Here is a 10,667-nt window from a genome sequence, read left to right as displayed (position 1 = left end):
TAATAAACTCCTGTACACATCTGTTTCATATTATAAATACACATTATATACAAAATAATGTTATAAAATGTAGAAAGGTCAGTGCTTCTGATTCTTAAATTATTGAAATACTAGACTCCAAAATAAACTACAAAAAAAAAAAATAATAAAAAATAAAAACTCATATTATTGATTTCTGAAGACCAGCTTTGAAGGTGGTCTGGGGCAGTAGTGGACCACAGCCCAGGCTCGAGGTCGTGGAGATGGGCTTGAGGGAGGAAAGGGCCCAGGCGGCCGCAGCACCTGATTTCCCCCTCAGTGGAATTTCCAACATACTGCCCTGAGTGCCCCAGTTAGGCCTGGCACCCTTGGCTGGTGGGAGGGGCAGGCCCTCTGCTTGTCTGCTTATAGGAGCCCAGGGCCAGAGGGTGGTGGAAGCCGGGTAGACGGACATTCTTGCCCAAAGGGCCTAGACCAGAGAGCCAGGCCTGCATACGGTAGTGGGAGGCATGGGGCAGAAAGCACTCCCCTCCCTCGAGCACTCACCTCACCTCCAGGGCAAACCCCGCCAAGAGACGAACCCAGTGGTTTTCCAGCCCACAGGAGGCCCTGCCCTCACTGGCCCCCTCTCTCCTTTCTGATTTGGGCTCAACTGTCGCCATGGAGCCTGGGCCAAAGGCACTTTTGGAAACACGGATGCCAGTGGAGGTCACAGCAGCTCCAGGCCCCATGGGGCTACTGCCACTGTCTCTGGAAAACAGGCCGGAGCCCCGGAAGGAGGCCCCTGAAGGCCACTGCTGGCAGGGCAGTTCCCAGTGGCATCTCTCTTCTCTTCTGTTCCCCTGGCTGGTGCAGCTGCCAATCTGATGCCAGACAGACACCCAAAGGTGTGGAAGGGTATTGCATCTCTTGGCAAGTTCACAGTCTGTCCGGTTCCTGCCATTCCCTCCTCCTCCTGAGAGCAGCACGTTGCATATGAAAAACGTCCCATCCAGGATGCAATGTAAACAAAGCAGAAGGAAGGTCCAGCCACGGGGCTGAGCAGGGATGTCCAGGTAGGCCCCTGCCTTATACCTGGGAGCAAGCGGAAGGCAGGGAAACAGGTTACCCTGGGCACGCGCACTCCCTCCAGGCCCTCCCTGGGCCTCCCTGGGAGAAGGCGATGGGGCAGGCAGTGGCTAAGGGCAGGTAGGGCAGTCCTCCCCAGGCTTCGGCCCAACACACACAGGGGCCTGGGAGCTTGTGCTCATGAGGTCAATGGAGGAAGCCAGTGGGAAGGGGCAGGAAGGGCACAAGGGGTGAGGGGCCCCCTCATCCATCAGAGGCTGGCAAGCAGTGCCGTGGCTGCCCATACAGCAGGAAAGGACCAGACCAGGCTTGCCGCCATGGTTCCTGTTTCACACCCTTAGTGGCAATGAGGCCAGCAGGGACCCAAGAGTCCACTGAACTTGGCCTGCCAAGGCAGGGTTCCGATCTACCCTTCAGGAATGGCCCATGGGTCAAGAGTGACCAGGCCACTTTCCCACCCACAAAAGGCAGAAGGGAAGGCGAGCCTGGCACTCACCTCCGTGGCAATGACACATTCGTTCCTCTCCTCTGATATCAAACACACAGACTGGTACATGGAGTCCCTGGGGGAGCATATCGCTGATATCCGACACTCTGGCTTTTCACTGAGGGAACACAAGACAGGCGTGTAAGGGAGAGACGGGGAGAGGCTCAGGGGGAGGCAGGACCCTGGAGAGCCAAAGGGCACCTGCAGGGTGGTTCGTGGGGAAGACACAGGAGCTGGACGTGCCCAATGCTGGGCTGCTATGGGGGGGCACTTAGGAAAAGGTCCCTAAGAGAGCCACAGGCCTCCCAACCTCACCAGAAGGGTCTGAGCACTGCAAAAAGCCAGTGCTGCCACTAGAGCAAGCCATACTGTGGAAAGACGGAAGTCACAAGAGACACCCTAGGGACACTTGACATGTGTGAATGAACAAATGAATGAATGGGAGGGAAGGACAAAGGACCCCTGCCAGAAATCCTACTGCAGGATCTTCCTGTCAGTAACAATCTCTCAGCTGCTTAACTGCTTCCCACCTGGTCTAGGAGGAGCCCAGGCAGAACCATGTCGGGGCCAGCGGCCAGGCCCTGGGCTTCTGGGTGCCACTCACCTGTGTAACCGCAGTGGCGCCTTCTCCCCTAAGCTCTTGTCGCTGTGGGGAAACTTTCCTGGCATGGTCCCCCGCCCCAGGGGCCCTGGGGCCAGATTATAGTCCAATGTGTGGTTTTGCTGTTTGCCACAGTTGGACTTGTCCAGGCCACAGTCCACTTCCAGCTCCTTCTTCTGGTTTGTGTTTTTAAGCTGGGCGGCAGGAATCAGGTTGTCCTTCTGGAAGTCCGACAAGTTGTTCATGGCCTCCCTGCTGCCGTCGTCTGGCCGTCGAAGCCGTAGCTGCCGCACAGCCACTGCCACCATGCCCAGCAGTACCAGCAGCACTGCCAGCCCCACACCCAGCGAGACGGCCACCCAGGGGAAGCTGGGCGGCAAGCCCACGGGGAACTCGCAGCGGCTGCCCACAAAGCCATAAGGGCAGTTGCACACGAAGGTGTCTGTGGAGAGGTCAGTGTAGCAGGTGGCCCTGTTGAAGCAGGGACTCGAGGCACAGGCATCGATGGATGTCCGCACCTCACAGCGCCGGCCAGAGAAGCCGGCAGGGCAGGTGCACATGAGCCCATTCTCCAGGTCATGGCAAGTGCCACCGTGGGCGCAAGGGTTACGGGCACAGTCGCTGACGTGGCGTTCACAGTAGGTGCCCGTGAATCCAGGACGGCAGCGGCACATGCGGCTTGGACCTCGGTTCAGGCACTGTCCCCCTGTGAGGACGCACGAGACACAAGTCAGTGATAGCCTGGGAGCCCCCTGGGGCAGGGTGTGGGAGCCCCATTCCAGGAACACGCTTGGGCCCTTCTACCTCCACGTGCAGAGCCCATTACAAAGAGAACTGCACAGTCAGGAGACCTGGAGTTTAGCATGACCCTGATTCTCTCGGCCTCAGTGGGCTCATGTATAAAAATGACTAAAAAAAAATCTTCCGGAACTTTAACGTAGAATCAGACTGATAGGCTTGAGTTTGGACCTCAGCTGTCACTCTCTGGCCTGAGATCTGGCACTTTCTGCTTAACCGTGTCTCTAAGCCTCAGTTTCCCCATTTGTTAGACTGGAGTAGAATGCTAGCCCCTTCATGGGATAGCTAGGAAGGTACATGAAGGCAAGAGCCCATGTTTGGTATATAGTTAATGCTCGGATAAGTACAATCATGATTGTTTTACTTCATCTTCACAACCACATGAAGGACAGAGGACAGGTATTATAGTTTCCCATTCAGTGATGAAGAAACGGCAGTGCCAGAGGCCTCAGTGAGAGAGCAGACTCCCTCTCAGCCCTTCCCACCCCTCTCCAGCTCCTGAGCGCTGCCTGCCTGCCTGCCTCACAGAGGGTCACCTGGGAGCCAGGTAGACAAGGATTACCAACAGGCTTTGTGCCTCAAAAGGTGCGAACATTCAAGATGCTTCATGCTACCTCATGCTCTACCTGGGCACAGGGCAAGATGAGGCCTCCAGGAGCAGGGCTCTGACTGAATCACTGCCTCCTTTGAGGAGAAACACGAAGCCTCCAACATCCCTCTCTCCAGCTTAGGACTTCCTGGGGAGGGTCAGAGGCCACCCCAGCCAGGACAGGGTTCTGACATGGGAATAGGAATGGAAGCTATGCAGGGTGCACACCACCCTTGCTCCTAAGGCCTGCGTGCTACTAACCAGCTCCGCTTCCACAGCCCCCCAGCTGATCAAGCAAGCTCTTCGCCCTCCAGAGCAGATGGGGGGCCACAGTGGCAGACAATGCCTCGCTCCTCTCCTGACCCTCCCTCACCAGAAGTCTCTCTCAGCCCCAGGGCCAGTGCACCAGGTTAGCAGGGCAGCAGGACGCACCGTTGGCACACGGGTTGCTGGTGCACCTGTCCACTTTCTTCTCGCAGTTGGAGCCGGTGAAGTTGGGGGGACATTCACAAGCATAGCTGGCCCCCTGGTTGCGCTCCCGGCAGGAGCCCCCATTGAAGCAGGGGGAGTCTGCGCAGCTCAAGGTGCTGTGTTCACAATGCAGGCCATAGTAGCCCGGAGGACACAGGCAGTGGTAGCCATCCTCCTGGTCCTGGAGAGAGACCATAAAAGGGCCAAAGTCAGACCCTGGGGGGCAGGGATGCGTGACTGACGGCTGGGCTCCACCTGCCCACAATGCCTGTCCATGGCTGTACATCCACTAGCTGCCTAGGTTAGGGATGCCCAGACACCACCTGATACCTCTGTCTTCCTACGCTGGTCTGGGCCTCACCTTACAGCTGCCTCCATTGCGACAGGGGTTGCTGTCACACTCGCTGAGCTCCAGCTCACAGTCCACACCAGTGTAACCTGGGCGACAGGTGCAGGTGTAGCTTCGCTGCCCACTGTTGGAGCACGTTGCCCCATTCTTGCATGGGGAGTGGTGGGTGCAGTAGTTGAGATCTGCAGAAACAGGAACCAAGCAGCTGAGCAGGGCCAGGGAATGCATTCACCTCCAGGCTCCTTGCAGTCCATGTTTGCCCTCATGTTTGGCTCAAAGACACCTCAACTCAAAGTCTCCCAGGCCCAAACATCCTTCCTCCCCCACCAATAAAATCTATCTTTCTTTCTTTCTTTCTTTCTTTCTTTCTTTCTTTCTTTCTTTCTTCTTTCTCTTTCTTTTTTTTCTTTTTGAGACGGAGTTTTTTGCTCTGTCGCCCAGGCTGGAGTGCAGTGGCGCAGTCTCGGCTCACTGCAAGCCCCGCCTCCCGGGTTCACGCCATTCTCCTGCCTCAGCTTCTCCGAGTAGCTGGGACTACAGGCGCCCGCCACCACGCCCGGCTAATTTTTTTTTTTTTTGTATTTTTAGTAGAGATGGGGTTTCACCGTGGTCTCGATCTCCTGACCTCGTGATCCGCCCGCCTCGGCCTCCCAAAGTGCTGCGATTACAAGCGTGAGCCACCGCACCTGGCCTCTCTTTCTTTTTTTTCTTTCTCTCTCTCTCTCTCCCTCCCTCCCTCTCTCTCTCTCTCTTTCTTTTTTTTTTTTTTTTTAACAGAGTCTCGCTCTGTCACCCAGGCTGGAGTGCAGTGATGTGATATAGGCTCACTACAACCTTTGCCTTCTGGGTTCAAATGATTCTCATGCCTCAGCCTTCTAAGTAGCTGGGATTACAGGCATGCGCCACTGTGCCTGATTAATATTTGTATTTTTATAGGGGTTTCACCAGGATGACCAGGCTGGTCTCAAACTCCTGACTTCAAGTGACCCACCCACCTTGGCCTCCCAAAGTGCTGGGATTACAGGCCATCGCGCCCGGCCTAAAATCATGTTTCTTTTTTTTTTTTTTCGAGACGGAGTCTTGCTCTGTCGCCCAGGCTGGAGTGCAGTGTCATGACCTCGGCTCACTGCAAGCTCCGCCTCCCGGGTTCACGCCATTCTCCTGCCTCAGCCTCCCGAGTAGCTGGGACTACAGGCGCCCGCCACCACGCCCGGCTAACTTGTATTTTTAATAGAGATGGGGTTTCACTGTGTTAGCCAGAATGAAAATCATGTTTCTTAAAGCACCTTGAATCACATATGACCAGTGCAGTCAACCAAAAGTGAAACAACACCACTGGAACTGGAAGACGTCCTGCCAGGGAAACTCACAAACTGCCAACCCAAGTAGGATGAAGATAAGGAAGAAGAGCGGAGGGCAAGGCCACATGTCGGGGAGGAAGTCAGAAAAGCCTTCATGGAGGAGGGGCAGCTGAGATAAGCCTGGAAGGAGGGATAAAATTTCAACAGGTAGAAGTGGTAGAGGAGAGATGAGAGCCACCATAGGCAGTAATCAGGCATTTTTTAAAGGAAGAGGTGTTACAAGGGTATTTTGAAATATAAGTATTTGTTTTTTCATTTGGGAAGGACAGGGAGGGAGAACCAGACAGGGTAAATATATGGCCTGCAAGTGCTGTGTTTGCATATGATGAGTATATGACTGTGTCACCTGGGAGCAAATATGGTGGAGAGGGAAGAGAATGAGCAGGAACCAGGTGTGTGAGTGTTGGGGCGGGGATGGTAGTAAAGGGACAGACACACACACACACACACACACACACACACACGCAACACAGGGACTGAATCCTAAGCCCTTTGTTGACAGCAAGTCAGGGCCTAGGCAATTTATTTCCATCCTGGCAAGCCCTCCGCCCACCCTACCCAGGCCTGCGCCGGTGTCTCTGGGCAGCAGGTGCACCCATTTGATCCTGAAAATGGGAGGCACAGGCTGCAGCTGGCTAGCAGGATGCAAGAAAAAAGGCTTCCTCCTCCCCCAAGGTTAGGACTGAAAGGCCCCTGTATAGCCAGAGAGTGACTACCTCTAAACACCAGGTAGAGACCGCATGGGTTCAGGCAGGTGGTAACTAGGTAAGAGCAGGGGAGGCCGTTTGTGCCCACACCGAAAAGTCAGTTAGATGCCACTCCGCCCAGAGGCCCAGCTCACCCACAGCCTCAGGTGGCTGGTGGGCACACCCCACCAGACAGCTGTTTCGGGGAGAGCTGCTCAAACAGCCCTGGAAGGTAAGCAAACACTCAGGGGGTTAATAGGTAACTACGGGGTAGAAAGAGGAACTGAGCCTGCCATCCCTCTCTCTTTGGCCTTGCTAGGATTTATGAGTGCAACCTCCAGGCTGCCGACCTTGTCACCCTCCTGGGTTCTTCAGCCACCCTGGCTCCACCATCCCCTGCCTCCGCACCTGGAGAAGGACCCACCGCCTCATTCTGGGCCAGTTGTAAAGATTCTTAAAAGACCCAAGATCCTTGGAAGATCATGGGAAAGCCAAGTCTGCAGTCACCAAGTAAGAAGGATCCAGGTGACAAATCGGATTTCCACCCCCCAGCCCCATCTCTCCCGCACCCTCTGCATCCTCTCTTCACCCTGACTCACCTTGGTCACAAAACAGGCCTCCCCAGCCCTCATCACAAGTACATTGCCAGGGAGTGCTGCAGGTGCCGTGGCGACAGCCATTGTGGGGGATGCATTCGTTACACAGCCGGCCCTGCCAGCCTGGGCGGCAGCTGGGGAACAAGAAAGAGGCAGAGTGAGGTGAGAGGCCTTGGCCAAGGGAGGGCTCCCACTCACCACTTCCTGTCCCCTACTCACAGGCACTCTGCTGGCTTGCTGCAGTAGCCATTCTGTTCATGACAGCCCGAAAGACAGATAGCTAAGGGAAGAACACAGAGCTGGGTGAGGCTGGGATACCAAGGACTCTTAAGCCCCATTCTCACCTGCTGGCCCTGGGGGTCCCCTAGCTCTCCCGGGCCCACTTCCTACTCCTGGCCTCCCAGAGGAGCCCTGAGTGTCTTAAAGCGAAATGATGGCACAGGGAAGGAGAAGCCAAGCTAGATGGAATGTCATGATGGGGTTCTTGTGGGCTTTGGCATGATGGGAGGAGCACTGGGAAGAGAGAGGAGGTCTGAGGCCAAGCCCACCCTCAGCATCCCTGAGGCTCAGCTAGTAGGAGGCCCAGACCCGCTCTTCAAGGGAGGCAAGCTGTGACCAAGAAGCTCCACTGTGTTTGCTCAGGGGAGCCTCCCCTTACACACAGGTGGGAGCTTGACTGCTTACGCTGTTGGCAGTATTCCCCAGTCCAACCGGGCAGGCAGGACAAGTTGCCATCTGGCTGGCACACATAGTGGCCGAAGTGGTCATTGCGCTTCTTGCACAGGCGGGAGCAGTTGTCTCCATAGTAGTTGTCACTGCAGATGACCCGGTAAGAGTAGCGCAGCCTTGTGAGGGTGCTGGTTTGCTCATCCAATAACCAGTTCTGACCCACAGCTAGAGAGCCCTGGATGGCGATCTTGCTGATGAGTGCATCTGGTGGCAAGGCCTCTGAGGGGGCAGAGGGTCGGGTCAGGGCAGGGTCGCCAGTCCCCAAGGGTGCCAGTGACTGCTGGCCAATGTCCTTCTTGGCTGTGATGATGGTGATCAGCCAACAAATCAGCCCAGTTATCCAAGTGACCCCCACCTGCCAGCAAGAACAGGCCAGAGGGACCCAAAGCCCCGCTACGTAGCTGCCCTATGTGTGTGCATGTACAGGGGTCCTGATAGTATTCAAAAAGGGGACAATAGAAGGATGTTAAGATATCCCAGGGTCTTGGAGGCAGATAGGGAGGGGAAAGAGGAAAAGAGGTCAAAATGCAAAAAAGAGAAAAAGAAAGAAAAGCTCCCCAGGCTAGAGAGGACCCTGGGAGCAGGGGGTCCTTTGGTGCCCATTCAGGGGTTCTGCCTCCAGAGGTGGGTAATGGTTTTCTTTTTTCCTTTTCAAAGTGAGAATTGTTGTGCTGCTGAAATATCCTTTTCCTCTGTGTCAGAACAACATCCCAAAGCCATTATTCCCTTTCCAAAGGAGCGGAATTCGCGAAAGGTGTAAAATACAGGAAGGGGCCCGTCAGCGGCGCTGGCAGCTTCAGCCTTTCTCACCGCCGTACTCCCCGCGTTCCCACGCCAAAAATAACCCGCAGGAAACGCAATTGTGCTCTGAGTCCAGGCAGCGAGCGGAATCCGAGCGTCCAGCGCGGGGCGCAGCTCCAGGCCAAGCTAAGCGTCCTGCCTCCCACCCCCAAGCCCGCACTTCCCCCGCCTAGAACAGATTAACTCTTTCGGCGCTGCGCCGTGTCGCCCCCCTGTGGTGGCGGAGCAAGCTACTCACCTGGCCGCAGGTCGTCTCCTGGCGCGTGCCAAGCTTCGATGATGAGTGAGAAGGTACCCTGGTTAAGGGGGTGGGGGGACGGAGAGATGGCAAGATGAGCAAGCGGGGAGAGGTGAGGGTGCCTTGCAGCAGCCTGTTTAATTAATCTAATTGCAGGATTCAGTTACTGCGCCCGGGTCAACATAACGGGGCTGCGCACAGTGTAGCGCTTGAGCAGGGAAGGCGAGAGGAGAACCCCTGGTAGAGGGAGGGTTGAGGGACGGGAGAGTGTAAGGGAGAGCCACCGGAGGAGGGGGTGGTAGGGTATCGCACCCGAGTGGTAGGTAATGAAAATCGTGTCCCAAGAGCTGGGGACGGGAGGACATAAACTGGGAAGACGGAGACTGGTGAGAGCCTTTTCTGGGATCAGTCTCAGGAGAGAGTCGGGAAGAAAGAGCCAGGAGAGAATGCATCCTGGGCTTTTTGGGGGTGGGGGTGTGTGTGCAAGGAAATCTGGGGAGGGGGCTTTGGTCCCAGGGCGCCTCCTCTCTCGGCTTCTGCGACCTCCCAGTGCGCCCAGGCTGTGCTCACCGGCCAGGTGAAATTGAAGGGCAGTTGGAGAGGGTTGCGCCCCCCACCGCTACTGTCGTCCCGGACAGCGAAGGAGTTGGTGCCCAATACCGGCGTGGAGACGCTCCCGAAGGTGCAGGGTCCGGGCGAGACGACCGCCTGGAAGTGCTTAAGGCAGACGCGGAAGAAAGTCCGGCAGCCGGGCTCGCAAGGCCGCCCACTGGCCAGTACGCCGCGCTCGTTGATGAACTCCTGCAGCTGCAGCTGGAAGACGCCGGAGCCGGCCGCGCGCTATTGCACAGGGACCGAGGGAAGGAGGGAGGGGACCGGTCAGCTCAGCTGGTGCCCGGGGCTCAGGCCCAGAGCGCGGCAGAGGGGACGGAGAGGGCGCGGGACGTGTTACCTGCTGCCAAAGTGCCACCAGCAGCAGTAGCGCCCAGCCAGAGGCGCTCCGGGACGCTGCCGCCATCCCCTAGGGCGTCGCTCTCTCCACCCGCGGGCCCTCAATCTGGCTCTGTTCGCGACGCCGCTTTCCCGCGCGTCCGCCAGCCGGCGGGGTCCCTGAAAAGAGGCGCTCCTCTCGGGACGCTGCTCCCCCTTGGCCTTCTCGCTAGCTCCGCTACAGCGCCGCGGTAGGTAATCCAGGTGACTACAGCTGGGCGGCGACCGCGCCGAGGACGCGTCTTCTGTCTAATCCTGGGGCTGCAAGCGGGCTAGTGCCGGTGTACGCTGTACCAAGGCGGCTGGGGCTGCGGCTCTTGGCCTCGTGTTCCCGGCCTACGCGCAGCGCCGCTACTGAAACCTGCGCGCTGGGAGCCTTCCTTATATATATTGGCTCCTCTCCTCGCCGCCTGTCACTCAGACTCATGGTCATTCTCCCCTCCCCTCCCGGCCTCTAGCTGCTACAGTCCCAGCGCCGCCCGGAGGGGGCCTCCGCCCCCGCCGCTCCCCCCTCCCCGTCAGCCAGTCGGGCGCAGGTCCCCGCCCCTCCGTGCCGCTCCCAACCTCTAGGTCCCCCAGCTCCGCGCGTGCCGAGGTGACCAGTCCTCCGTGATGGCGGGGTTAAGGGCTGAGACCCTGGCCGCCGGAGGATAGAGGGGTTGCCCGGTAATGGGGCAGGAGGTGAGTGGGTGGTTCAGGGATGGTCTTGGGGGCGGAGACACTAGGTAGTCCCTGTAGGTTGTGCATCCACAGCAGGCGCTGGTTACCTAGTGTTTCAAAGCAGGTAAAAAGAACTTAAGCCCGGAATGCGAAAACCAGAGCTAGGGAAATCCGATCTCCTTTTCCTTCCTGGAGCTTCTGGAGCCCTTGTCTCATCGGCTCCCAACCTATGAGTGCCCAGCCACCACGCGTCCCCAGCGCAGC

At 57.2% G+C, this 10,667-nt stretch overlaps 1 protein-coding gene across 1 annotated transcript; it reads right to left on the bottom strand.

Annotated features, from left to right (window-relative positions):
* Positions 1-10,199, bottom strand: DLL4 (delta like canonical Notch ligand 4). Its single transcript, XM_055278760.2, has 11 exons — positions 9,706-10,199; positions 9,324-9,593; positions 8,754-8,811; positions 7,670-7,933; positions 7,205-7,265; positions 6,989-7,119; positions 4,355-4,524; positions 3,955-4,174; positions 2,139-2,841; positions 1,544-1,652; positions 1-1,053 (listed from the first exon to the last, which is right to left on the bottom strand). The coding sequence occupies exons 1-11, from the start codon at positions 9,769-9,771 to the stop codon at positions 1,048-1,050; spliced, it is 2,058 nt and encodes a 685-aa protein (XP_055134735.2). The 5' UTR covers positions 9,772-10,199; the 3' UTR covers positions 1-1,047.
* Positions 10,200-10,667: the final 468 nt, after the last annotated feature.

The sequence above is a fragment of the Symphalangus syndactylus genome, chromosome 5 (assembly GCF_028878055.3).
Source record: "Symphalangus syndactylus isolate Jambi chromosome 5, NHGRI_mSymSyn1-v2.1_pri, whole genome shotgun sequence".
Lineage (NCBI taxonomy): Eukaryota > Metazoa > Chordata > Mammalia > Primates > Hylobatidae > Symphalangus > Symphalangus syndactylus.
The sequence above is the reverse complement of the archived record's forward strand: the minus strand, read 5'-3'. Positions and strand labels throughout refer to the sequence as shown.